General features: G+C 45.5%; 1 protein-coding gene across 1 annotated transcript in view; it reads left to right on the top strand.

Annotated features, from left to right (window-relative positions):
• Nucleotides 1-25,783, top strand: part of LOC141072659 (granzyme A-like) — a 39,799-nt gene that overhangs the window by 3,650 nt on the left and 10,366 nt on the right. Inside the window, exons 2-3 of the mRNA XM_073559959.1 lie at nucleotides 9,817-9,964; nucleotides 16,072-16,222. Coding sequence (XP_073416060.1) covers nucleotides 9,817-9,964; nucleotides 16,072-16,222 — 299 coding nt within the window. The remainder of the gene's footprint in view (nucleotides 1-9,816; nucleotides 9,965-16,071; nucleotides 16,223-25,783) is intronic.

Raw genomic sequence — 25,783 nt, 5'->3', positions numbered from 1 at the left:
TGGGCAACAACTGGAAAAACAAAACCAAACCATGATGGTCAAAAATAGGAAACAAAAGGCAAAAAGTGCAAATACCCTCCTGGGTAACGAGAGTTATTTTTGCTAGTGGTGGTCTCCTCCTGAGCTTTCTGGAAACTGGTTACGGGAACTGCTTCCAGAGGAGAAACTTTGTTCCCAAGAACTCTACTTGCATGGCAGACAGCTGTAGCCTGTTTCAGGGACTCCTTACTCCTAAGTCCCGGCTCACTATCAATGTTGCTGTTGTGCCCCAAGTCTGTGATGGGAGTAGTGCATTTACAGCCCACTACTCCACCGGTGTCTGCTGTAGGACCCTTAGTATCCATACAACCTCGGGCCCCGGCCTTGCGCTTAGAACTTCTAGGCAGGGTTCTCTCCTAACCCACGTCCTCTGTTCTCTTTTACTCCTACGTTCCATACTAGTCATTCCTTCTTATGGAATATCAGGTTTCGGTTCAATGTCTTTCTCCTTCTTTCCTTTCCTGTGCCAGCAGACCCAGGTCACTGAGATCTGCTGCAGCACCTCCTTCCTCCATCCCTCTCTCAGGTATCTTCTCTCCTCACTCCTCACTGACCGACTCACTGACTCCTGAAATTCTAAACCTTCCCGCTCTTTTATGTATTCTAACTCCACCCGCCTCCCAGCACGTTTCGTGTTCCAAGCAGGGAGCCACCAAAGGTGCTCTGCTACACTCCAAGCAGGGAGCTGCAATGTGGCTTTGCTGAACTACTGTGTTGTGTGGGATGCAAGTGTTGGAGCGTGGTCAGGAGCCTCCAACTTACATGGATGGTGGGGTACCACACCTCAGGAGGAGGTGCAGTACCTCTGTGGCAACTGAACCCTCAGGGGCGCCAAAGAAACCTTTCCTAATAAATGGATTGGCCGAAAAGGTCCACTTGATTGGCCAGCACGTTCACTAGACTTGACCCCAATGGATTTGTTCTTTTTGGGAGTACTCAAGGACAAAGTTTATAGTCGAAAACCAAAAAGTGTCAGTGATTTCAAAAATTACATAAGAGATGCATTTCAAGAAATTAATACCGAAAGAGACTTGTGCAAAAATGCTTGTTGAAGCATAAGAGGCAGACTTCAAAGCTGTGCAAATTGTGATGTAAAACAATTGGAGCACCTGCGTTGATAAAATTTAAGGGCTTTTGTATTATTGTTCAGAATAAAATGTAATTGGCAATGTTATGCTTGTGTTACTAAACATAATTTTATATATAAATCAAAATAAATGTTTTCAGTCCACCTACTTTTGGACCACCCTGTATGTATATGTACATATATATATATATATATATATATACACATATACATACAGGGTGGTCCAAAAGTAGGTGGACATTATATATATATATATATATATATAATGTCTTTTCTATATTTTAAAAATTATAAAAAGGAAAATGGGCCAATGCAAACGTTTGGGCACCCTGCATAATTAGTACCTAGTATCACAACTAGAGTTGAGCGATACCGTCCGATACTTCAAAGTATCGGATCGGAATGGATAGGCCGATCTTAAAAAAAAGTATCGGTATCGCCGATTCCGATACCGGAAGTCCCATTCAAGTCTATGGGACTTCCGGTATCGGAATAAGAAAAATCCTGTTTTTCCCTTGTACAGCCTCTCTGGGGTCTGTACGGGCCTTTCGGGGGGCTGTGCCGGCCTGCCAGGGGGTCTGTGCAGGCTCCGGTGGGCTGTGCCGGCCTGCCGGGGGGCTGTGCCGGCCTGCCGGGGGGCTGTGCCGGCCTGCCGGGGGGCTGTGCAGGCTCCGGTGGTCTGTGCCGGCCTGCCGGGGGGCTGTGCAGGCTCCGGTGGGCTGTGCCGGCCTGCCGGGGGGCTGTGCCGGCCTGCCGGGGGGCTGTGCCGGCCTGCCGAGGGGCTGTGCAGGCTTCGGGGGTCTGTGCAGGCATCGTCCGATGGGACTACAAGTCCCATCGGGCGATGCCTGCTACCATGACAGTGATTGACACATTAGCCAATGATGGGACAGTAGTATTCCCATCATCCGGCTAATGTGTTGAATGTAAAAAAAAAAAAAAAATTACATGCTACATACATACAACATGCATACTACATACATGCTACATTCATACTACATGCTACATTCATACTACATATATACTACATGCAACATACATACTACATATATACTACATGCAACATACATACTACATATATACTACATGCATGCAACATGCATACTACATATATACTACATGCTACATACATACTACATATATGCTACATACATACTACATATATACTACATGCATGCTACATACATACTACATACATACTACATATATCCTACATACATACTACATGCATGCTATATACATACTACATGCTACATACATACCACATATATACTACATACATACTACATGCATGCTACATGCTACATACATACCACATACATACTACATACATACTAGATACATACTACATGCTACATACATACTACATATATACTACATGCAACATACATACTACATATATACTACATGCATGCAACATGCATACTACATATATACTATATGCTACATACATACTACATATATGCTACATACATACTACATATATACTACATGCATGCTACATACATACTGCATGCTATATACATACTACATACATGCTACATACATACTACATATATACTACATGCAACATACATACTGCATGCTACATACATACTACATGCTACATACATACCACATATATGCTACATACATACTACATGCATGCTACATGCTACATACATACCACATACATACTACATACATACTACATGCTACATACATACTACATATATACTACATGCATGCTACATACATACTACATGCTACATACATACTACATATATACTACATGCATGCTACATACATACTACATGCATGCTACATACATACTACATGCTACATAAATACCACATATATACTACATACATACTACATGCTACATACATACTACATGCTATATACATACTACATGCATGCTACATACATACTACATGCTACATAAATACCACATATATACTACATACATACTACATGCTACATACATACTACATATATACTACATGCATGCTACATACATACTGCATGCTACATGCATGCTACATACATACTACATGCTACATACATACCACATATATACTACATACATACTACATACAATACATTAATACAATACATACATAGACATACAGTACATATAACATAGAGTAACATACTTACCAATACTTGTCACATTGTTCCCCGAAGCCATTGTCTTTTACGGAATAAATATTAACATAACAAACCACAAAAATACTCACCCACGATCCGAAGCAGTCCACGAGTGTGTCCCACGACGATCTTGGGTAGAGAACTGCAGAATCAGCTGTTGCTGCCGTTCTCTACGCGCTGCAGGAATCCAATGACGGAAGGTAGGTATCCTTCCGCACTGTATTCCTCCGCCACTTAAAAAAAAAAAAAGTCCCTAGTCTCACTTTATGCCATTGCTGCGTGGGAATTTCCCACACAGCAATGGCATAAAGTGAGACTAGGGACTTTTTTTTTTTTAAGTGGCGGAGGAATACAGTGCGGAAGGATACCTACCTTCCGTCATTGGATTCCTGCAGCCCGTAGAGAACGGCAGCAACAGCTGATGCTGCAGTTCTCTACCCAAGATCGTCGTGGGACACACTCGTGGACTGCTTCGCATCGTGGGTGAGTATTTTTGTGGTTTGTTATGTTAATATTTATTCCGTAAAAGACAATGGCTTCGGGGAACAATGTGACAAGTATTGGTAAGTATGTTACTCTATGTTATATGTACTGTATGTCTATGTATGTATTGTATTAATGTATTGTATGTAGTATGTATGTAGTATATATGTGGTATGTATGTAGCATGTAGTATGTATGTAGTATGTATGTAGCATGCATGTAGCATGCAGTATGTATGTAGCATGCATGTAGTATATACTGTATGTAGTATGTATGTAGCATGTAGTATGTATGTAGTATGTATGTAGTATGTATGTAGCATGCATGTAGTATATATGTAGTATGTATGTAGTATGTATGTGGTATGTATGTAGCATGCATGTAGTATATATGTAGTATGTATGTAGTATGTATGTGGTATGTATGTAGCATGCATGTAGTATGTATGTAGTATGTATGTAGTATGTATGTAGCATGCAGTATGTATGTAGCATGTATGTAGCATGTATGTAGCATGTATGTAGTATATATGTAGTATGTATGTAGCATGTAGTATGTATGTAGCATGCATGTAGTATATACACTCACTGGCCACTTTATTAGGTACACCTGTCCAACTGTGTGTTAAGACTTAATTTCTAATCAGCCAATCACATGGCGGCAACTCAGTGCATTTAGGCATGTAGACATGGTCAAGACAATCTCCTGCAGTTCAAACCGAGCATCAGTATGGGGAAGAAAGGTGATTTGAGTGCCTTTGAACGTGGCATGATTGTTGGTGCCAGAAGGGCTGGTCTGAGTATTTCAGAAACTGCTGATCTACTGGGATTTTCACGCACAACCATCTCTAGGGTTTACAGAGAATGGTCCGAAAAAGAAAAAAAATCCAGTGAGCGGCAGTTCTGTGGCCGGAAATGCCTTGTTGATGCCAGAGGTCAGAGGAGAATGGGCATACTGGTTTGAGCTGATAGAAAGGCAACAGTGACTCAAATTGCCACCCGTTACAACCAAGGTAGGCAGAAGAGCATCTCTGAACGCACAGTGCGTCGAACTTTGAGGCAGATGGGCTACAGCAGCAGAAGACCACACTGGGTACCACTCCTCTCAGCTAAGAACAGGAAACTGAGGCTACAATTTGCACAAGCTCATCGAAATTGGACAGTAGAAGATTGGAAAAACGTTGCCTGGTCTGATGAGTCTCGATTTCTGCTGCGACATTCGGATGGTAGGGTCAGAATTTGGCGTAAACAACATGAAAGCATGGATCCATCCAGCCTTGTATCAACGGTTCAGGCTGGTGGTGGTGGTGTCATGGTGTGGGGAATTTTTTCTTGGCACTCTTTGGGCCCCTTGGTACCAATTGAGCATCGTTGCAACGCAACAGCCTACCTGAGTATTGTTGCTGACCATGTCCATCCCTTTATGACCACAATGTACCCAACATCTGATGGCTACTTTCAGCAGGATAATGCGCCATGTCATAAAGCTCGAATCATCTCAGATTGGTTTCTTGAACATGACAATGAGTTCACTGTACTCAAATGGCCTCCTCAGTCACCAGATCTCAATCCAATAGAGCATCTTTGGGATGTGGTGGAACGGGAGATTCGCATCAGGGATGTGCAGCCGACAAATCTGCGCCAACTGTGTGATGCCATCATGTCAATATGGTCCAAAATCTCTGAGGAATGCTTCCAGCACCTTGTTGAATCTCTGCCACGAAGAATTGAGGCAGTTCTGAAGGCAAAAGGGGGTCCAACCCGTTACTAGCATGGTGTACCTAATAAAGTGGCCAGTGAGTGTATGTAGTATGTATGTAGCATGTAGTATGTATGTAGTATGTATGTAGCATGTAGTATGTATGTAGTATATATGTGTTATGTATGTAGTATGTATGTAGTATGTATGTAGTATGTATGTGGTATGTATGTGGTATGTATGTAGTATGTATGTAGTATGTATGTAGCATGTAGTATGTATGTAGCATGCATGTAGTATGTATGTAGTATGTATGTATGTAGTATTTTTTTTTTTTTTTTTTTTTTTTTTTTTTTACATTTAACACATTAGCCAGGTGATGGGACTACTACTGTCCCATCATTGGCTAATGTGTCAATCACTGTCATGGTAGCAGGCATCGCCAGATGGGACTTGTAGTCCCATCGGACGATGCTTGCACAGACCCCCGGACATCAGCACAGCCCCCCGGCAGGCCGGCACAGCCCCCCGGCAGGCCGGCACAGACCCCCACAGGGTGCACAGACCACCGGCAGGCCGGCACAGCCCCCCGGCAGGCCGGTACAGACCCCCACAGGGTGCACAGACCACCGGCAGGCCGGCACAGCCCCCCGGCAGGCCGGTACAGACCCCGGGCAGTCCACACAGCCCCCCGGCAGGCCGGCACAGCCCCCCGGCAGGCCGGCAGAGACCCCCGGAAGGCCCGAAATGACGGCGCATCATGATGCGCACACACCGCGCATCATGATGACGTCAGGCTGTCAATCAACTTTGAACTTCCGATTCCGATGCCGACTTCCGATATTGAAAAAATATCGGAAGTCGGTATCGGAATTCCGATACAGCAAGTATCGGCCGATACCCGATACTTGCGGTATCGGAATGCTCAACACTAATCACAACTTGTAAATGCTTTTTTTTAGCTGACCAAGTCTTTCAATTCTTGTTTGAGGGATTTTCATCTATTCTTCCTTGGAAAATTTTTCCAGTTCTGTGAGATTCCTGGGTCATCTTGCATGCACTGCTACTATGAGGTTTAGCAACAGGAAGAGTTAATTAAATAGTTGACCAAATATAGCAAGCCAGCATATTGAATACAATGTATTATTCCTACAACTGCATTATTTTTCTCAAAGCACAGTCAATGCATAATTATTGTTAATATACAAACTAAGCCCAACATAATGATTCCTTCTAATGCCTTTGGCTCTTTTTTCATATTTATATGCCATATTGGGCATCCAGCTTCACATAGCTGAATAGATGATCCTAATTTTACACTGCCAAAAAAAAAAATTCCCAACAGCACTCTGCTTCTCCTCAGTGCTACAGGCCTCTTCCCCTCCCTCTCCTGTGTGCTCCAGACTAGCCCACCTCTCTGAATTGATGATTAGGAGTTGTGCTGGAATTAAGGGCATGTCACACTAAGAGATATCGCTAGCAATATCGCTATAACTAGTGACGTTATAGCGATATTGCTAGCGATATCTCTGTGTCTGATACTTACCAGCGACCGGCTCCCCCGCTGGTTATCGCTGATCGCGCGAGAACGTTCAGGACTGTTTCTCGTCGTCAGCTTCCTGTGGCGCTTCCTGCTGTGAGGACGAGCGACGCGTGGAGCCGGGCGGGAGGATGCAGGATCGCCTGGTGTGACAGGTAAGTAGTGATCCCCGTCCCCAGCGATGTCGCTAGTGAGATCTGCCTATGTGGCAGCTCACTAGCGACCACTTAGCGATGTACCAGCGATCCTGACCGCGTCATATCGCTGGTCAGGATCGCTGGTACATCGCTAAGTGTGACAGTACCTTTAGGCTGACTGATTAATGTGTAAAATAACAAAGGCTTCCAACATAGCTCTGTTATACTTATCTCTGAATTAATCTCCCGATATCTTCCCTCACGTAATCTCTGATCCTCCCAAGACCTCCTTCTCTCCTCCACACTTATTCGCTCCACACCCAACCGCCTCCAAGACTTCTCACGAATAGCCCCCATCCTCTAGAATTCTTTGCCCCAACACGTCCAGCTATCAACCACACTCGGATCCTTCAGACGGAACCTGAAAACCCACCTCTTCAGGAAAGCCCACAGCCTGCAATGATCCCCGCTGCCCCCTCACCACTACTGGAGCTACCGCCTCACCATCACTGGAGCTGCTGCAACCCCCCAACCTACTGTCTCCTTCTCCACCATCCCGTAGAATGTAAGCCCGAAAGGTCAGGGTCCTCTCTCCCCTCTATATCAGTCTGATTGTTAGTTTGTTTACTGTAAGTGATATCTGTAATTTGTATGTAAAGGCCCCGTCACACTAAGCGAGATCGCTAGCGATATCGCTAAAGCGTCACCGATTTTGTGACGCAGCAGCGATATTGCTAGCGATATCGCTATGTGTGATACTTACCTCCGACCGGCTCCCCCGCTGGTTATTGCTGATCGCGCGAGAATGTCCTGGGCTGTGGACGCAAGCGGGAGGACGTCTTCATCACCACGTCTGACAAGTAAGTAACGACCGCTGCTGCGTCGCTACATCGCTAGTGAGATCTGCCTGTTTGGCAGCTCACTAGCGACCGGGTCATATCGTTGTCGGGATCGTTGGTGCATCGCTAAGTGTGATGGGGCCTTAACCCCTTCTCATGTACAGCACCATGGAATCAATGATGCTATATAAATAAATATTATTATTAATAATAATAATAATAATAATACTGTTCTTAGCTCAGATGCAGCTATCAAACACATCAACAAGCTAACCTATGTTTAAGAATACACTCTATTTTTGTGTGCAATATATGGTCCTGAACACTAGTCAGTCAGACCAATTTTTATCTTCTACAGGCTAAACATAACTGCATGCATGTTTTTAAATCATTGATTTGTTAGCTGGTTTCCAGCAAAAGTCAATTGTCCTGTACTCCATTCTGCTTTACCTGCACATTTGGGCTTGTAATTACTAAGGCTGGTTTCACATTAGCGCTTTTTAAGCGCACGCACGGCCGGGGGTAGCTCCGCCCCCGAGCCGGCTCTCTGCCCGGCGTGCCCGCCCCTTGCTTGTAGCGCCGCCTCCTAGCGCACAGCGGCGCCTGCGATCGGCACACCCTATCTTTAGCATAGGGTGCGCAGATCGTGCGCAGGCCGTGCACTAGTTGCGCTTTGACCTGCGCTGCGCACTTTTGACGGTGCGCCGTGCGCGCCAAAATCAAACTTTTCGGATTTTGGCGCGCACGGCGCACCGTCAAAAGTGCGCAGCGCAGGTCAAAGCGCAACTAGCGCACGGCCTGCGCACAATCTGCGCACCCTATGCTAAAGATAGGGTGCGCCGATCGCAGGCGCAGCTGTGCGCTAGGAGGCGGCGCTACAAGCAAGGGGCGGGCACGCCGGGCAGAGAGCCAGCTCGGGGGCGGAGCTACCCCCGGCCGTGCGTGCGCTTAAAAAGTGCTAATGTGAAACCAGCCTAAGCAGTACAGAGCTGAGACCCAAGCAGAGCTGAGCTGTTTTTGTTGCATGATGTTGGCAGAGCAATGATGCAAAACTGCAAATGCCGCTCTGTTGATGCTTATGACAGAGAATTATCTTTTGCCATATGCATCAACAAAGGGTCATTTTAAGGTTCACATCACTCCTCTGTCAGCAGCAGGCATTAAACACAGCTCAGCACTACTTGTGTCAGCTCTGCAGTGCTTTGTTGTGTGATAGAGCAATACAGAATGCAAGAATGTTAATCTGTGCTAACAAATCAATGATGTAAAACAACACATGCAGCTATGGTTATGAAGGTGACAGAAAATAAAATTGGGCTGACTACTGTACAGGTTCATTCAGTTCACAGAAGAATAGAGTGTATTCTAAGTGTAGACTGCACTCTGTCAGTGATGGAGGCACAGCAGAGATTTGCTGGAAGTCCTCTGAGACTTCACTCATTGCTCTTGGTCGACCGGGAGCATTTGAACTACATCAGGACGGAATGGTAACTAGAGGGTATATAACGCCTGGAGGAACATCATTAGGGGATGATATGTGGAAAATGGTGTGATTTAAAAATGAGATATATTGGCACAAACACATAACTACTATACTGTATATACTGTACATACAAAATTTTAAGATCACTTATTGAATGTTTGAATAACCCTGGTTGCATAGCAGTACATAGACACAGTTCTTGTTGCTTGCAGTACAAAATTGAGACACTTGCGGTATCTCACATTTGGATGAGCTTTTACAGGAATGCATGTTCACAGATGAAGGACACTATTGGTTTTAGAGAAACAGCACTAACTCTTTACAGGTTTCCTGCTGTGATCCATGCCCACCATAATACATGTCTTCCTTATCCCACACAGGTACAGATATCATAAATGGCCGTATTGCTGCTCCACATTCTAGACCCTATATGGCTTACATAAAAATAAGAAAAGGATCAGAAGAATCCATATGTGGAGGAACTTTGATAGACTCAAAATGGGTTGTAACTGCTGCTCATTGTGAAATGTAAGTATACCAAGTCCAGATATACAGGGTGGGCCATTTATATGGATACACCTAAATAAAATGAGAATGGTTGGTGATTCCTGTTTGTAGCACACTAGTATATGGGAGGGGGAAAACTTTTCAAGATGGGTGGTGACGATGGCGGCCATTTTGAAGTCGTTTATGACCGCTTATAAAATGTGTTCAAAGTGCTGCCCATTGTGTTGGATTGTCAATGCAACCCTCATCTCCCACTCTTGACACACCCATCTTGAAAAGTCTTCCCCCTCCCATATACTAATGTGCCACAAACAGGAAGTTGATATCACCAACCATTCCCTATTTATTTAGGCATATCCTTATAAATGGCCCACCCTGTATATAAACGATAAAATGGTTTAATAGTCTCAGCAAAATTCCAATCATGAAGCATGCCTGGAATGGCTATATTGTCATATTATCATATATTTGGAACCCTCAAAATCCTCCCTTGGTCTCAGGGTCAATTTTCTTTTTTGCGCTTTCATTTTTTACTACTTTTCTTTCAAGATTTGTAATTTTTTTTGTTTTGTCAAAACCGTTTCTCTGGGACAACTTTTAAGATTCAGTTACACTATTCACATTACCAAATAGTGCAGTGAAAAAGCAGATTAAATTGAGGCTATCAGCAGGATTGTGCTCAGTAACCTACAGACAGTGTCAGGTCGGCGTCGTTATACTGATTACTATAATACCTTGGTTGATGGAAACCGTCTTGTGGTTGTTGTTTAATCTTTATTTTCAGTTTTGAGTTAATGATTTGCTCGTGATTTGGGGCGGGCTGTGGGGGGTCTTTATGTGGTGCTCTGCTATTCAAAATGCAGCCTGCTAGCAGGTCACTGATCCCTCACTGACCTGCCCCCTAGTTTAATGAATATCTGTACATACTGAAGAAAAAAAACCTTCTGTAGGCAGATGCCAGCTGTGGCACTTGCGCTGTAGCATAAACGCATATATGTCTATAATTAATGTGGGTGAGGTTATCGTGATAGTTTTTAAAAAATCCATTTGAAAATGGCACCGCCGGCGCCTGCACATTAGCAATTGTTGGTGTATTTAGAGGTGATCTAATAGCTGCTATTGTGCAGATGCCAGTGGCGCCATCTTGGAGGAGGGAATAGCAGCTATCGGATCACCTCTATATACACCGATACCACAAGACGGATTTCATCACCCAGGTATCATTTTAATTAGTATAACGGTGCCAACCTGACCCTGTCTGTAGGTTACTCAGCACAATTATGCTGACAGGTTCCCTTTAAGAAAGGTCTATATTGAATAAATTTTGCAAAAAAAATTTCTGCCATTGTTTTTTTAGTTTTACTTTTGTAGCTGTGTAATAAGGATGACCTAGTAATTTGATTCCGCAGGTTAGTACAAATACGACAATGCAAAATGTATGCAGGGTTTTTTTTATATACTTTACTGCTTTTAAAAATTCTAAACTTAAACCTGATCCATCCTATGAGACCTGCAGTCAGTCTGGGCCTTGAGGTCTGAGATTTTTCTCAAATTTTTTTAAACTATTTTACACATTTTTGAGCACCCTTGGAAAACTTGAAACTTGTGATTGTCTAATTGCTGGTACAATGCAAATCAATACACTATATTGTCAATCGAAATATTGACAATTTTACTCAGGGCTTTCGTACAAGTACAAAGATGACAGGACGAAGGCATTCAGTAGGCCATGTGCCTTGACTAGTCTGGTGTACAACACAAAGGCATTGCGGGAGGTAATGAATTAACAAACACAACTCCAAAATTTTACAACTTAAATGTCACAGTCAGTGATTGATTTGGGAATTGCTGTTAGAGGCAGTTGCCAGCTGTATAATACAGCTGGCAGATGCAGTGTGTGTAGAGGGTTCTTGAGTCTTCTCCATACACATGGATTAGATAACTAGGAGGGGGATAACTTGAGCAGCAGGACAGAGGAGCACTAATCAGGTCCCTTCTCTGACATGCAACGCTATGGTGAGTGTTATGAATGGATCACCGAGGAGGATAGCAGGCCCAGGCTAAGCCACAGAAAACCAGAGAGGTTGGTAACTAAGTGGATTGCAGACCCCTGATCCTATCCACACAACTAGCAGTAGCCGTGGACCGTACCTACCATGATCCTAGCTGCCTTGGCACAGCCGGAGAGCTAACTAAGACTAAAGCAAGAAAGGGGAAATCTAAACTGCACCGGAGAAGACCCCAAAGGAATAGATAGCCCCCAAACATATATTGTCGGTGAGACAAGATGAAAACACAAACGCAGGCAGGAAAATAGACTGAGCAAATGATGGGGCCCACACTGACTAGACTGGACAGAAAAGGAAAGACACTGTCTGCAATCACGCAAAAAACACTGCAAAAAGTCCAACACGTCTGATGCACAAAAAACACTGAAGTCGCACTTCGCCCCCACTATATCAGCACTCTGGTATATTCTGAAAGCAAAGCAAAAAGAGACCAATATAACCGGGGACAAAACAAACTGGCACAAGCAGTAATATATGGGCGGTGATTCAGCACAGCCCCACCCGGAGCTGGCTGACCCACACAAAGCAGAGATAGACAAAACCAGATCAAATGCAAACAGAATAGCAAATGAACCACTTAGCTGAACCATGCAGGGACAGAGCAGGAGACATCAGACCTCAGAAGGCACAGGAAGAAAATCACCAGCAGGGATAGAGGGAGTCAGCTGTCTTAAATGCCAATCTGAAATCCCAGATCTCCAATCGTCATCCTTATTATCAGGTGGCCAGCCTCTGTCAATTAGATCGGCTCCACTACCTCCAGTAACCACCAGAGGGAGCCCAGAAAGAGAACTCACAACCCCTCTGTCAATCTGACCAGCTCCACTACCTTCAGTAATAACCAGAGGGAGGCCAGAAAGAGAATTCACAACAGATGAGGTTATGTGGGTTGTGGTAAGAAATCCAGAGTGGAGCTGAAGATTCAAGGAACTTTTATTGTAGACGAGGTGTTAGTATGAGGGACTTTATGCAAAGGGAGGAATATGAAGATGGGCACAGTATATAGAGGGTAGAGTGTAAAGAGGGTGACGATATGAAGAGGAGACAGTGTGAAAAGGATGAACAGCATAGAGTGGAGGTAGGGTACGGGGACATTGTGAGTGCACAATATGAGAGAAGCCAGTGAGGGGAGGGCAGTGTGACAGCACATTAAGGAAAGGGGGCAGCATGGGGTTATTGTGTGAAGGCACAGTGCAAAGAGGGGGCAGTGTAACAATGACACTGTGAGAAATAGGGCAGTATGGAAGGTGGAAGTGTGGGGATAAAGATAGTGTGAGGGGAAGCAGCGGAGAGGAGACAGCGTGAAGTGGAGACATGTGGCGTTATACAGTAGTTAAAATTTAGCATGATAGTTCATAAGGTGGGACAATGTGGCATCATTGTTCATAAGATGGGACAGTGTGAAATCATAAATTATAAGGGAACACAGTATGGCATCATATTTCATAAGGTCAGATAATGTGGCACACTGGCGGACACAGACAGAAGTGGGCCCCTGTGCAGGAACAGCAAATTGGGCATCACCGGAAGAAGCTGGTGGCGAAACGCACGTCAGGGTGATGGGACTCCGAGCGGACACCCTGCACCGTTCTTACCAGTAAATCATTGTTTAGAACTTTTATTAGGGACTTCTTTGACTTTATTTGTCTAGTTGTTAGCATATTACTATTGATTCTATTCAGGATAACGTTGATAATGATATTTTCCTTATTCCTTTATCCTACATATATATATATACATATTTATATATACTAGATGTGTGCCCGATGCTATTGCATCAGGAGGGCAGTAACATCACGATGGGGGCTGCTTTAAGGCGCTGGGGGTGGCGGCCTACCCACTTCCGTGCAGTCACAACCGGCATGAAAGACTGTTTTGCGGCCTGTGCTGGAGATGGTGTGCGGTGCCACCAGAGGGTGGCTGCACCCAATCTCCAGCACAGGCCTCAAGCTGCGGTCTTTCCTGCCAGCTGTGACTGCATGGAGGTGGGTGGGCAGGCAGTGGCGGGATCCGGCACGTGTAGTCAGGCAGTGGGTCCTGGCGGGGTCCGGCGGCGGCATCCCTCTCATTACTCCCCCCTCATTACATCCTCTCATTATATCCCCTTCATTACACCCCTCTCGTTATACCCCCTTGTTACACCCATTTCACAGCCTCGTGATCATAGCGGCAGCCTGGATCCGAGCGGCAGCTGGGATCCCAGCGGTAGGTGAGATCCCAGCGGCGCTTGGGATCACAGCAGCGGCCAGGATCCGAGCGGCAGCTGGGATCCGAGCGGTGCCTGGGATCACAGTGGTGGCCAGGGTGGCGGTCGGTATCACAGCAGCGTTCGGGATCGCAGCGGCAGCCTGGATCCCAGTGGTAGGTGGGATCCCAGCGGCGCTCGGGATCACAGCAGTGGCCTGGATGTGAGCGGCATCACTTGGGTGTACCAAAATGGCGGTTGGCATACTTCCAGTGCGGCGCAGTGGATTGTGGGATTTGGGGACATCCAGAAGGAAGTGAATGACAGACAATTTAAGGCAATTATATTTATAGATATATAGGGAGCTGTTATGTGGGGAATAATTGTCTTGTATCATCTGTGATCATTGTTTTATATTTAGACATCTTTTTGCCTTACTAATTGTACTGTATAGGCATAATGTTATTATAAATACAGAATATATACTGTATATGTATATTAACATTCTTCATATGAGATATCCCCTCTCATTATTTAGTGTCCCTACCGCTTAGTGTCCCCCGACAGTATTTTTGCTTTTTTATTGTATTTTATATGTAATATGTAATAAAGGTCACTTTTATATCTCTATTTGCATTTGGGATCTCTAAATATTCCCATGAGTATTTTTCAGTGAGTGGGAGTTTTGTGCTATTGTTCTCAGATTAGGTAGCAAACCCTTGATGACAGATTCCATTTAAGTGCACTTTCCCTCCTACTTGTTTTCCTCCATCTTCACCTTACCCCTTCTTCTTTGATTGACATCTCTGGTTTTATAGAGTCAGAGTCTAAGAGCACAACACAGAATGCTGAACCTAAAAGTTAGGCCGGTTTCATATTTGCGCTTTATAGCGCAGCGACGGCCTACGCACGGCCACAGCGAAGCCACGCCCCCTGCCGGCTCCCTTCCCGCCCCTTCCGGTCATCGCTGCCTACTAGCGGACTAACATGGGTTGTTTGGTTTAGAAAATTCTATTTCTAAATATCTGATCAGGGCATTCTAAGTAAAATGAGAGAAGACTCTTATTCAGTAACACCATCACCTTTTTTTTAAGTAGAGAGCAGATTTAAAGGGCATCTCTCACCCTGGAGGATCTGGGAAATTCATTCATTACACAGATAGCCTATGACTTACATTTTTTTATTTCTTCAGATGGTAAGATGTAGAGTGAGTGAACACTGTAGTTAAAAGGCACCTGTAAGCAAATAAAAAGCTATAGTGATAGTTTGCAGGTAATAACAGATTTAAACATATCTGTTCAGCTGCTGGGAGAAAATGAAGTTATAGTCTCCCTGCAGCTGCTCACTTCCAGCCATTGGGGTGATGCCAGGGCAGTGAACAGTCAGAAATCGCTCCCTATGCTCCTTGACTGACATCTCGATCAGCATACATGATGCAGAGTAGGATGTCAGTCAAGGAGCAAGAGTAGTGATTACAGTACGCTCACTGTGTAAAAAGCATTGACTGTTAATTGCCCTGGCTCCACCCCATTGACTGAAAGCAAGCAACCACAGGCAGAATATAACTTAATTTTCTCCCTGTAGCAGCACTTACAGTTAGACTGCCACCTACAGATTACCTCTACGGCTGCTGGTAAATACGTTTTTTTTTTTTTTTGCTGGCAGGTTCCATTAAATTCTCTAGCATATTTCAACTAATCCCTGGGGGCTTCAGCAGTGAGACGACCAGTGATCACCTTATTTTTCTAGGACCCTTTTAACAAACAGGAATTAAAACAAGTGAACAACTCCGTATACAGTGGACATTCTGAATAATATAAATTTGACTGTCTGGAAAAAAAATGTTATTACATCCTTTCCTTCTTTTTATGTAGTCCTGCAGATGAAATTATGATTATTCTTGGAGCTCATTCAAGTAATGAAAACGCTAAAGAAGAAGGGAGGCAGAAATTTAATGTTATGAAGTTATTGAAGCACCCGTATTACGACAATAATACTCTAAAGAATGACATTCTGCTGATGGAAGTAATGATGATGATTTCTTTGTTTCTAAAACTTTATGAGAAATATTTTTATATATTATGTATATATTTTACTTTTTTTTTTATTTAGAAGTGATATTTAAACTGATTTATAGGTTTTTTCTTTTATTAATTGCAACCTATAAGAACAAATTTCTACATTAAAATAAAGGTATGGCTGCATAGGTGCAAATCCATACCTTTCTTGTAGAAAACTGCTCTGCCACTGCTGAGAAATCTGTTGAATAATGGCATAAGCAAATTTTCTGCCAGTGCTTTGGGGTGTGCCAAAGCACTTCCTGCTCTCCGCCCTCTTTCCTTCTTCCCTGCCCAGCGCCTGGTTCATGTGTTTGATTGACAGGCCAGTCCAGTCTCATTATCTGCCACCCTTCACCAAAATCTTGCACAACTGAAATCAGCGCCTGGGATCAGTGTCAGCATGTGAGATCTCAGCAAGGAAAGTCTATGAAATGCAGTGGATTTCTAAACTTAAAGGTATGGATTTACTCAGGATAACAGTGCCTATACAGTCATATTTTTAAAGCAGTTTTTTTTCTAAATCAGCAAAAAATTAGATGAAGGGGTGTGAAGGCCAGATTTGTTTTAAAGGTAAAACATGTTAAATAAATGCATTGTGCATGTAAAACACAAATACTGCATTGCAAAATCAAGAGTACCATGCAGTCCATAAAGATCAAGGATGCACAACCTCTTCTAGTCCAAAGGACACTCTCAGGCTGAACCAATCCCAAGATCACAATAAAACTTAACTAGTTATTACCATGGCATATTGATAATGTTTGCCATAAATGAATGATAGGATAATAGGTGCCAGTTCCATGTCTAGATTTTCAACTTATTACAGAATGTGAGGCCCCATTTTTCTCCATTCAAATCTAAAATAAAGAGTTGTGCATGCATGAGACTCTTTTCACCAGGGCTGGACTGGCCATCTGGCAATTCTGGCAAATGCCAGACGGGCCTGTCTGGTCATGGGATGTTTTGTCTGCTACATTGTTAACAGAATCGGTGTTCTCAAGACACCAATACTGTTAAGAGTTGTGACGGAGCACAAAGTCGCCAAATCCATCACCTACCCCAGCAGGCCACAGGTTTCATTAATAATATTGGTCATGTAGTAAATCTTGCTTTCCTCCATCCAAGGTAATATTAGTAATATATTTCATCTAGTGCTTGAGGACAGGAACAGCATGGGCCTGCATGATTTCCAATGCCAGGGCTGAATTTCAGTCCCAGTTCATACCTGCTTTCCACTGTAGCTTAAAGGGTTTGTCTCACAAATAAAGTCCAAATTAATTAATAGATCTTGGAATAAAAATAAGTTCCGCAATTGACTGGGTTAAAAAAAATGTTCCTGTGCTGAGATAATCTTAAAAATTTGTCCCTACTGTGTACTGGGTAATGACTGAGTCTGACAGTGCAGGAACAGGAAAAATACAGGATAGAGACAGGACAGCATGAGATTGCAGCTGAATCTTTCTTTGATCTAAAACATTGCTCAAAAATAGGCAGTGCCTCACAAAAAGAATAATCTGCGATCCTGTGCTGTCCTGTCTGTATACTTTTTTTTTTGCTTTCTCCCCTCCCCAGGAGCTGTGGTATGATCAGACCAAGTCCTTGTACGGTCAGACACAGCCATTACACAGTACACAGCAGGGACACATGTATAAGATTATCTCAGCACAGGAACATTTTATTTAAACACATCCAAATGTGGAACTTAATTTTATTCCAAGATGTATTAATTAAAATTTACTTTGTTCGTGGGAAAACCCCTTTAAGTGAGATACTGTTACCACTGAGTGTTAAACTATTACAATAAAATGACAATGAAGACAGCTGAAACAAAAACCTAAACAGATGAACTGGAATATAAGTTGGTGTGCATGCAGCATGTAGGAGCATGTTCATACTGGTCACTAAACAGACAAAACCCAAGATAAGAATGAAAGAAGCAAATACTCTACAGTAAATAAATAACTACCAATAGTGCATGAAAAATAATATAGGATACTTAGCTAACATAATTTTGATCAAAAAAATGTAAAAGCCATCTCACAATGTCAAGGTGACCCTATTCAGGATGGTCCTAACTAGAGTTGAGCGAAAAGGGTCGAAAAATTTCAAAAGTCACCGACTTTTGGCAAAGTCGGGTTTCATGAAACGCAACCCGACCCTAGGATGAGGTCGGCCACGAGGTCGGCGACTTACGCGCCAAAGTCGCGTTTCAAAAGTTTGTTTTGCGCTCTTTTTCAGCCAATCAGGATCCACGGACACTGTGGGCAACGTGATGACATAGGCACGGGTCACCACCATCTTTCAGAAGGGCATGCAAGTGATTGGCTTGCTTTGGGGGGCGTCACAGGGGGTATAAAAGGGCGTGCACGCCCACCGCCATGTTACTCATGCTGATCTCAGAATAGAGAGAGCTGCTGCTGCTGCTGATTTTGTATCCCTACAGGCAGGGAAGAAGACACCAAAAACTGCTTCTGCTGCTAGCGATTTTGCCTGTACAACACACCAGTCACTGTGTGTGCAGTGCAAGGGGAGGCTATATAGTGGTGTATCAGTGGTGTTGGTTGTTGGGCTGCCTTCTAAGGCTTCCTGACATTCCTGCATTGCTGTTTACCCACTGCTCCGCAAACTGCTTTTTTAAAAGCAATCCCAATTTTTTTTTTTGTCCTGCTGAGGTACTGAGCGTGCATTTTTTCACAACATACAGCGGTGTACGCTCCTCACACAGTACCGTGTAACGGCTGTTATCACAGCCACAGTGAAGCTATCAGTGTGTCACTCTGTGAGAATAAAACGAGGACATGTTCCGTTCTTACAGACCTGCACTCTAGGGAGATTCCTATTCTGCCCAATTCTACATACACCTTGTAGTTTGTGATACACTAGCCAATTTCTGCCTGTGACATAGCGCTGTGATATTCAGTGGGCCTCACACAATCCATAAGTGTCCAGTGTCCACAAGTGTGTGCAGAAATTCAAAATCTCCCTTATCCTCTAGTCACTTTGGTCACAGCTGTGCCATCGAGCCTGTGACAGAGCGCTCAGATATTCAGTGGGCCTCACACAATCCAAAAGTGTCCAGTGTCCACAAGTGTGTGCAGAAATTCAAAATCTCCCTTATCCTCTAGTCACTTTGGTCACAGCTGTGCCATCGAGCCTGTGACAGAGCGCTCAGATATTCAGTGGGCCTCACACAATCCAAAAGTGTCCAGTGTCCACAAGTGTGTGCAGAAATTTAAAATCTCCCTTATCCTCTAGTCACTTTGGTCACAGCTGTGCCATCGAGCCTGTGACAGAGCGCTCAGATATTCAGTGGGCCTCACACAATCCAAAAGTGTCCAGTGTCCACAAGTGTGTGCAGAAATTTAAAATCTCCCTTATCCTCTAGTCACTTTGGTCACAGCTGTGCCATCGAGCCTGTGACAGAGCGCTCAGATATTCAGTGGGCCTCACACAATCCAAAAGTGTCCAGTGTCCACAAGTGTGTGCAGAAATTCAAAATCTCCCTTATCCTCTAGTCACTTTGGTCACAGCTGTGCCATCGAGCCTGTGACAGAGCGCTCAGATATTCAGTGGGCCTCACACAATCCAAAAGTGTCCAGTGTCCACAAGTGTGTGCAGAAATTCAAAATCTCCCTTATCCTCTAGTCACTTTGGTCACAGCTGTGCCATCGAGCCTGTGACAGAGCGCTCAGATATTCAGTGGGCCTCACACAATCCAAAAGTGTCCAGTGTCCACAAGTGTGTGCAGAAATTCAAAATCTCCCTTATCCTCTAGTCACTTTGGTCACAGCTGTGCCATCGAGCCTGTGACAGAGCGCTCAGATATTCAGTGGGCCTCACACAATCCAAATGTGTCCAGTGTCCACAAGTGTGTGCAGAAATTCAAAATCTCCCTTATCCTCTAGTCACTTTGGTCACAGCTGTGCCATCGAGCCTGTGACAGAGCGCTCAGATATTCAGTGGGCCTCACACAATCCAAAAGTGTCCAGTGTCCACAAGTGTCTGCAGAAATTCAAAATCTCCCTTATCCTCTAGTCACTTTGGTCACAGCTGTGCCATCGAGCCTGTGACAGAGCGCTCAGATATTCAGTGGGCCTCACACAATCCAAAAGTGTCCAGTGTCCACAAGTGTCTGCAGAAATTCAAAATCTCCCCTGTCCTATAGACACCTTGTACCTTGTTTTACATTACTATATAGTTTGTTGGATTTTGTCTACATTTCTACCAAAAATGAGGAAGGCTGGTGGAAGAGGCCGTGGAATTGGGCGGGGGTTGGCAGCTGGTAATGATGGTGTTGGTGGTGGATCTGATGGTAGTGGCAAGAGCAAAATAGGACCGAATGCAGGAGGTGTTGAGCCTGCGTCATCGTCTGGCTACATAAGGCCTCGAACGCTTAGTTTTCTAGGAGTTGGCAAACCGCTTTTAAAGCCAGAGCATCAGGAAAAAGTTTTGTCTTACATTGCTGACTCAGCCTCCAGCTCTATCGCCTCCTCTTCTTCAGTTGTAAAAAGTAAAAGCACTGAGTCGTCATTGGAGGCTCATGTTCATGAACCACACCTTTCCTTGTGTCCTTCACCCCAACCAAGATTGAAGGATGACGCAGGCCATACTACTGATTACTCCATGGAGCTGTTTTCACATACCATGCCTGGATTATCAAGTGAAATGGTGAATTACCCAGGCCAAGATGAATCTGACATGGAGTGCACTGATGCACAGCCGCTGATGGATGATTCTGCTGGTACATTCACTCAGAGCACTACATTGTCCTCGCAGTGTACAGAGCCAGATTCTGACCCTGATGAGACTCAGATGCCCCTTCCCGCACACTATACCACCACACACGGTGACACAGAGGAAGGTGCACATGACATAGAAGAGGAGGTGATGGATGACCCAGTTGTTGACCCAGATTGGCATCCATTGGGGGAAGAGGGTGCTGCTTCCAATAGCTCAGATGAGGAACATCCACAGCAGACATCGACATCGCAACAGCTGCTATCTGGCAGGCCCGGAGCACTCCAAAGACAGGTTCCAAACATCAAAAGAGTTGCTGGACAGCTTGTCCAGAGGGTCAAAAGATCACAGCGTGCTAGGCCGCAAAATGTCTGCCAAAGTAGGAAGAGTGCAGTGTGGCACTTTTTTGAACAAAATCCTCATGATCAGGCCAAGGTTATCTGTAAGAAGTGCGCAAAGACCTTTAGCCGAGGGAAAAATCTGAAAAATTTGAATACCAGTTGCATGCTTAGACATTTAACCAGCATGCACTTGCAAGCGTGGACACAACACCAAACCTCAAGTGCCACATGTGCAACTGATCACAACGAAGGTAGTCAGCAACACTACATTGTTTCCCCCACTGTAAGCCCACCGGTTAGCACAGCAGCAAATGTTGAGGTGTCGTTGCAAGGCCACAGCAGTCAGGGAATCCCACTGTTATATCAACGAAAGACTGATTCTAGGCCATCAGAAAGAACAACAACTCCATCACCATCATCAACCCTCTCTCAGTCCGCCCTGTCCACCGCAACTTCCACCATATGCAGCTCTCAAGTCCAGCTCACCCTCCCAGACACTATGAGTAGGTCAAGAAAGTACTCAGTCTCTCATCCGCGTACACTGGGTTTGAACGCCCACATTGCCAAACTAATCTCGTTTGAGATGATGCCCTTTCGGTTGGTGGAAAGCACAGCTTTCCGCGAACTCATGGCCTATGCAGTACCACGCTATGACCTACCCAGTCGCCACTTCTCTCGCAAAGCCATCCCAGCCCTCCACCATCATGTGAAAGACCGCATTGTCCATGCACTCAAGCAGTCAGTGAGCGGAAAGGTGCACCTCACAACTGATGCATGGTCCAGTCGGCATGGCCAGGGCCGTTACGTGTCCATCACTGCGCACTGGGTTAATGTGGTGGATGCAGGGTCCACAGGGGACAGCGGTGGTGGGACAGTGCTGCCTAGCCCACAGTATAGGAAACAGTTGGCTGTAGACGTTCGACCCTCCTCCTCCTCCTCCTCCAGAAGCGAAAGCTCGTCCACAGAGCGCAGTCGTACGAGCACTCCATCTGCAGCTGCCACTGTTGCACACGATGTGTCCCCCTATCGAGCAGCTAGTGGAAAGCGTCAGCAGGCTGTGTTGCAGATGATGTGTTTGGGCAACAGACACACCGCCGAGGTGCTGGCCGAGTACTTGAAGCGACAAACTGAGTCATGGCTGGGCAGTGTACATCTTGAGGCAGGCAAGGTAGTTAGTGATAACGGCCGTAATTTTGTGGCAGCCATAGCCCTTTCAAAACTCAGCCATATACCTTGCTTGGCTCACACCTTGAACCTGGTGGTGCAGTGCTTCCTCAAAAATTATCCGGAGTTAACAGCCCTGCTCCAGAAGGTGCGAAGACTGTGCGCGCACATCCGCCGGTCGCCTGTACACTCCGTTCGTATGCAGAAGCTGCAGCGATTGCTCCACCTTCCCAACGACCGCCTCATTATCGACATTGCAACAAGGTGGAACTCCACCCTGCACATGGTGGAGCGGCTGTGCGAGCAGAGGCAGGCCATAATGCATTTGTGGGAGGATACACGGCCAGGCACTTTGAGAGCAGACATGGAGTTGACAGGTGTGCAGTGGTCGAAGCTGAAAGACCTCTGTAAAGTCCTTCAGTGTTTTGAGGAATGCACACGGCTGGTAAGCGCAGACGACGCCATCCTAAGCATGAGCATCCCACTTATGCGTCTGCTCATGCAAACTTTGACGCACCTTAAGGAGCAGGCATCTGCAGCCAATGTTGATGAGGAGGAAGAGGAGGAGGGAATCCTTGATGACATTCAGCCATTGTCTGCTCAGGGACCTCTCCTGGACGAGGTGGAGGAAGAAGAGGAGGAGGAGGATGATGGGGATGATTACTTAGGGGAGGAGGATGCATCTCGTGGGGCAAGTGAAAATGTTGGCGTGGCAAGGTCTGGTACAGGGTTTGTGCGTGACTGGAGGGATGTGGATTTGCCAGAAAGTGCTCCTCCAACCAGCACTCGCAGTGCATCATTGACACTGGGAACATTGGCCCACATGTCAGATTATGCCTTGCAGATCCTAAAAAGGGACCCACGCATTGCCAAAATGATGAACGATGACGACTACTGGTTGGCCAGCATCCTGGATCCACGCTATAAAGGCAAATTACAAAACATAATGCCACAGGAGAACCTTGACCTAATATTGGCTAATAAACAAGCAACTCTGGTAAATCGGTTGCTTGAGGCATTCCCAGCACACAGCAGCGGTGATGGTTCTCACACGAGCCGTACGGGCCGGGGGCAGCTTGGCAGAGGTGTTCGTGGTGCACACAGCAGAAGTGGCGTTGGAGACAGGGGTTTCATGACAATGTTGTGGACTGATTTTTCAAATACCGATCACACAACTGGTAATACTGCATCGATGGAAAGTGACAGGAGACAGCAGTTGTCAACTATGGTTACAAACTACTTTTCCTCCCATATCGATGTTCTCCCACACAGGTCATTCCCCTTTGACTATTGGGCTGCTAAACTGGACACCTGGCCTGAATTGGCCCAATATGCCTTACAGGAGCTCGCTTGCCCAGCTGCAAGTGTGCTACCGGAAAGAGTCTTCAGTGCAGCAGGATCAATCCTGACAGAAAAAAGGACCCGTCTGTCAACCCAAAATGTGGATGATCTAACCTTCATTAAAATGAACCATGCATGGGTTTCCAAGGATTTTGTCCCACCTTCCCCTGATGACACATAGGGTGACAGAAAAATGGCTTGCTTTGGTCCACCTCTTCCTGGGACTTCACCTATTTCGCCTTTTGCATCAGCTGAATTTCCAACATCAACATATGCCACTTTCTAAAACTCCCTAACTGTGCTGCCTCCCCCCCCCATGGCCGGGGTCACCACCTAGCGCACGACACCGTGCGAGTGCCGTTGCCCTGGACAGGTGGGTAGTCCGACTCTTGGGTGCGGGCACTGGCACAGGGTCCCTCTTAGTGCAATCAAGTGTCTCTGATGGTGGTGGTGCACACCCGCCGTCAGACACACCGCTGTACTATGAGGGGCCCAGTGCCAGTACCGACGCCCACGAGTGGGCCCCCCTTGCTTGGGCAGGGCCCCAGCATTTGCAATCTTTACCGCTCCCTGCTCCTCCGCTGTGTAATCTGGGCCGTCAAATCCATACTGTGCCTGACACCGTCTGAGCCTGCCTCCTGATGTATAGACATATATTTTGAATGTGTACGCTATCCATACATGTTATCCGGGGATACGGTACCCTTTCTCACCTTTGTGCAATCACCTGCAAGCCATACTGGGCCTAACACCATCTGAGCCTGCCTCCTGATGTATAGACATATATTTTGAATGTGTACGCTGTCCATACATGTTATTCGGGGATACGGTACCCTTTCTCACCTTTGTGCAATCACGTGTAATCCATACTGGGCCTGAGAACGGCTGGCGAGCTGTTAAGCAAGCTACAGCACCTCTGGTTTGCACACGTAAGTTTTTCATTTTTTCAGGAATGACGGTTAGGCCTAATTCCGGAACTGCGGTTGACCTGCACTTACTGGTAAATCATCGTTCGCGGGTAATAATTGTAATCAAAGATCCCCATCACTAACGTTGTTCAGCGGGTTATCTTCACCTGTAAGCGACAAACGCTGGCCTTTTCAGTGTAGCGCACATGCAGCCACGGACATGTAAGGGCATGACACACCAGTTATTGGCCAATCTCATGTGCCAGAGCCTCAAGTGTCCCTCTAGTAAGCCGGACTCGGACCGCGGGGCATGACGGAGTCTCGTTCGTTAATGGAATTAAGCTTGCAATCTGTGCATCTTTTCTGTAGCTTGCATGGTTGAGGTTTCCCAGGTGGAGTCGAATTAAACCGTAGGCTCCACTCCTGGTGGTGCCCTTCTGGACATTCCTTTAAGGTTCAGCTTTGCAACCATACTGCCCACGTAAAACAAACACTTTGCGTTCATGAACGCTGTTTGGAGGGTCATGACTCGTGGGAATAACGCCGCCCAATCAGTTAACCTGCTAGAGAGATCGTTCGTTGCTCCCAAGCATGACATCACACTCCCTAGGAGGAAGGTAATGCCACTGTGGCGACCGTACTCCTGGGGGCGACACAAGTGCACTGATGCTCAGCCACTGCTTGATGAATCTGCTGGTACATTGACCCAGACCACTACATTCCCCTCGCACTCTACACAGCCTGAATCTGACCCTGATGAAACTCAGGTTACCCTTCCCATATACAGTTCCATCTTACACGGTGACAAAGAGGAAGCTACAGATGAAAGTGCAGGTTCGGCCCACCCGCCATCAGACACACCACCGTACTATCAGGGGCCCTGTGCCAGTGCCGTCGCCAACGAGTGGGCCTCCCCTGCTTGCTCAGGATCACAGCACTTGCAAGGTTGAAATACTGTGCAGTGAGATGGAAGATGGGGACGACGAGGAGTCCAGACTAGTACAGGGATTCCCTAGCGAGGAGACTTATTTGATT

This window comes from Dendrobates tinctorius, unplaced genomic scaffold, assembly GCF_039654945.1.
Source record: "Dendrobates tinctorius isolate UK_male_01 unplaced genomic scaffold, ASM3965494v1 ptg000285l, whole genome shotgun sequence".
In the NCBI taxonomy this organism is placed as follows: Eukaryota; Metazoa; Chordata; class Amphibia; order Anura; family Dendrobatidae; genus Dendrobates; species Dendrobates tinctorius.
This window is presented reverse-complemented; position numbering and strand designations above follow the sequence as displayed.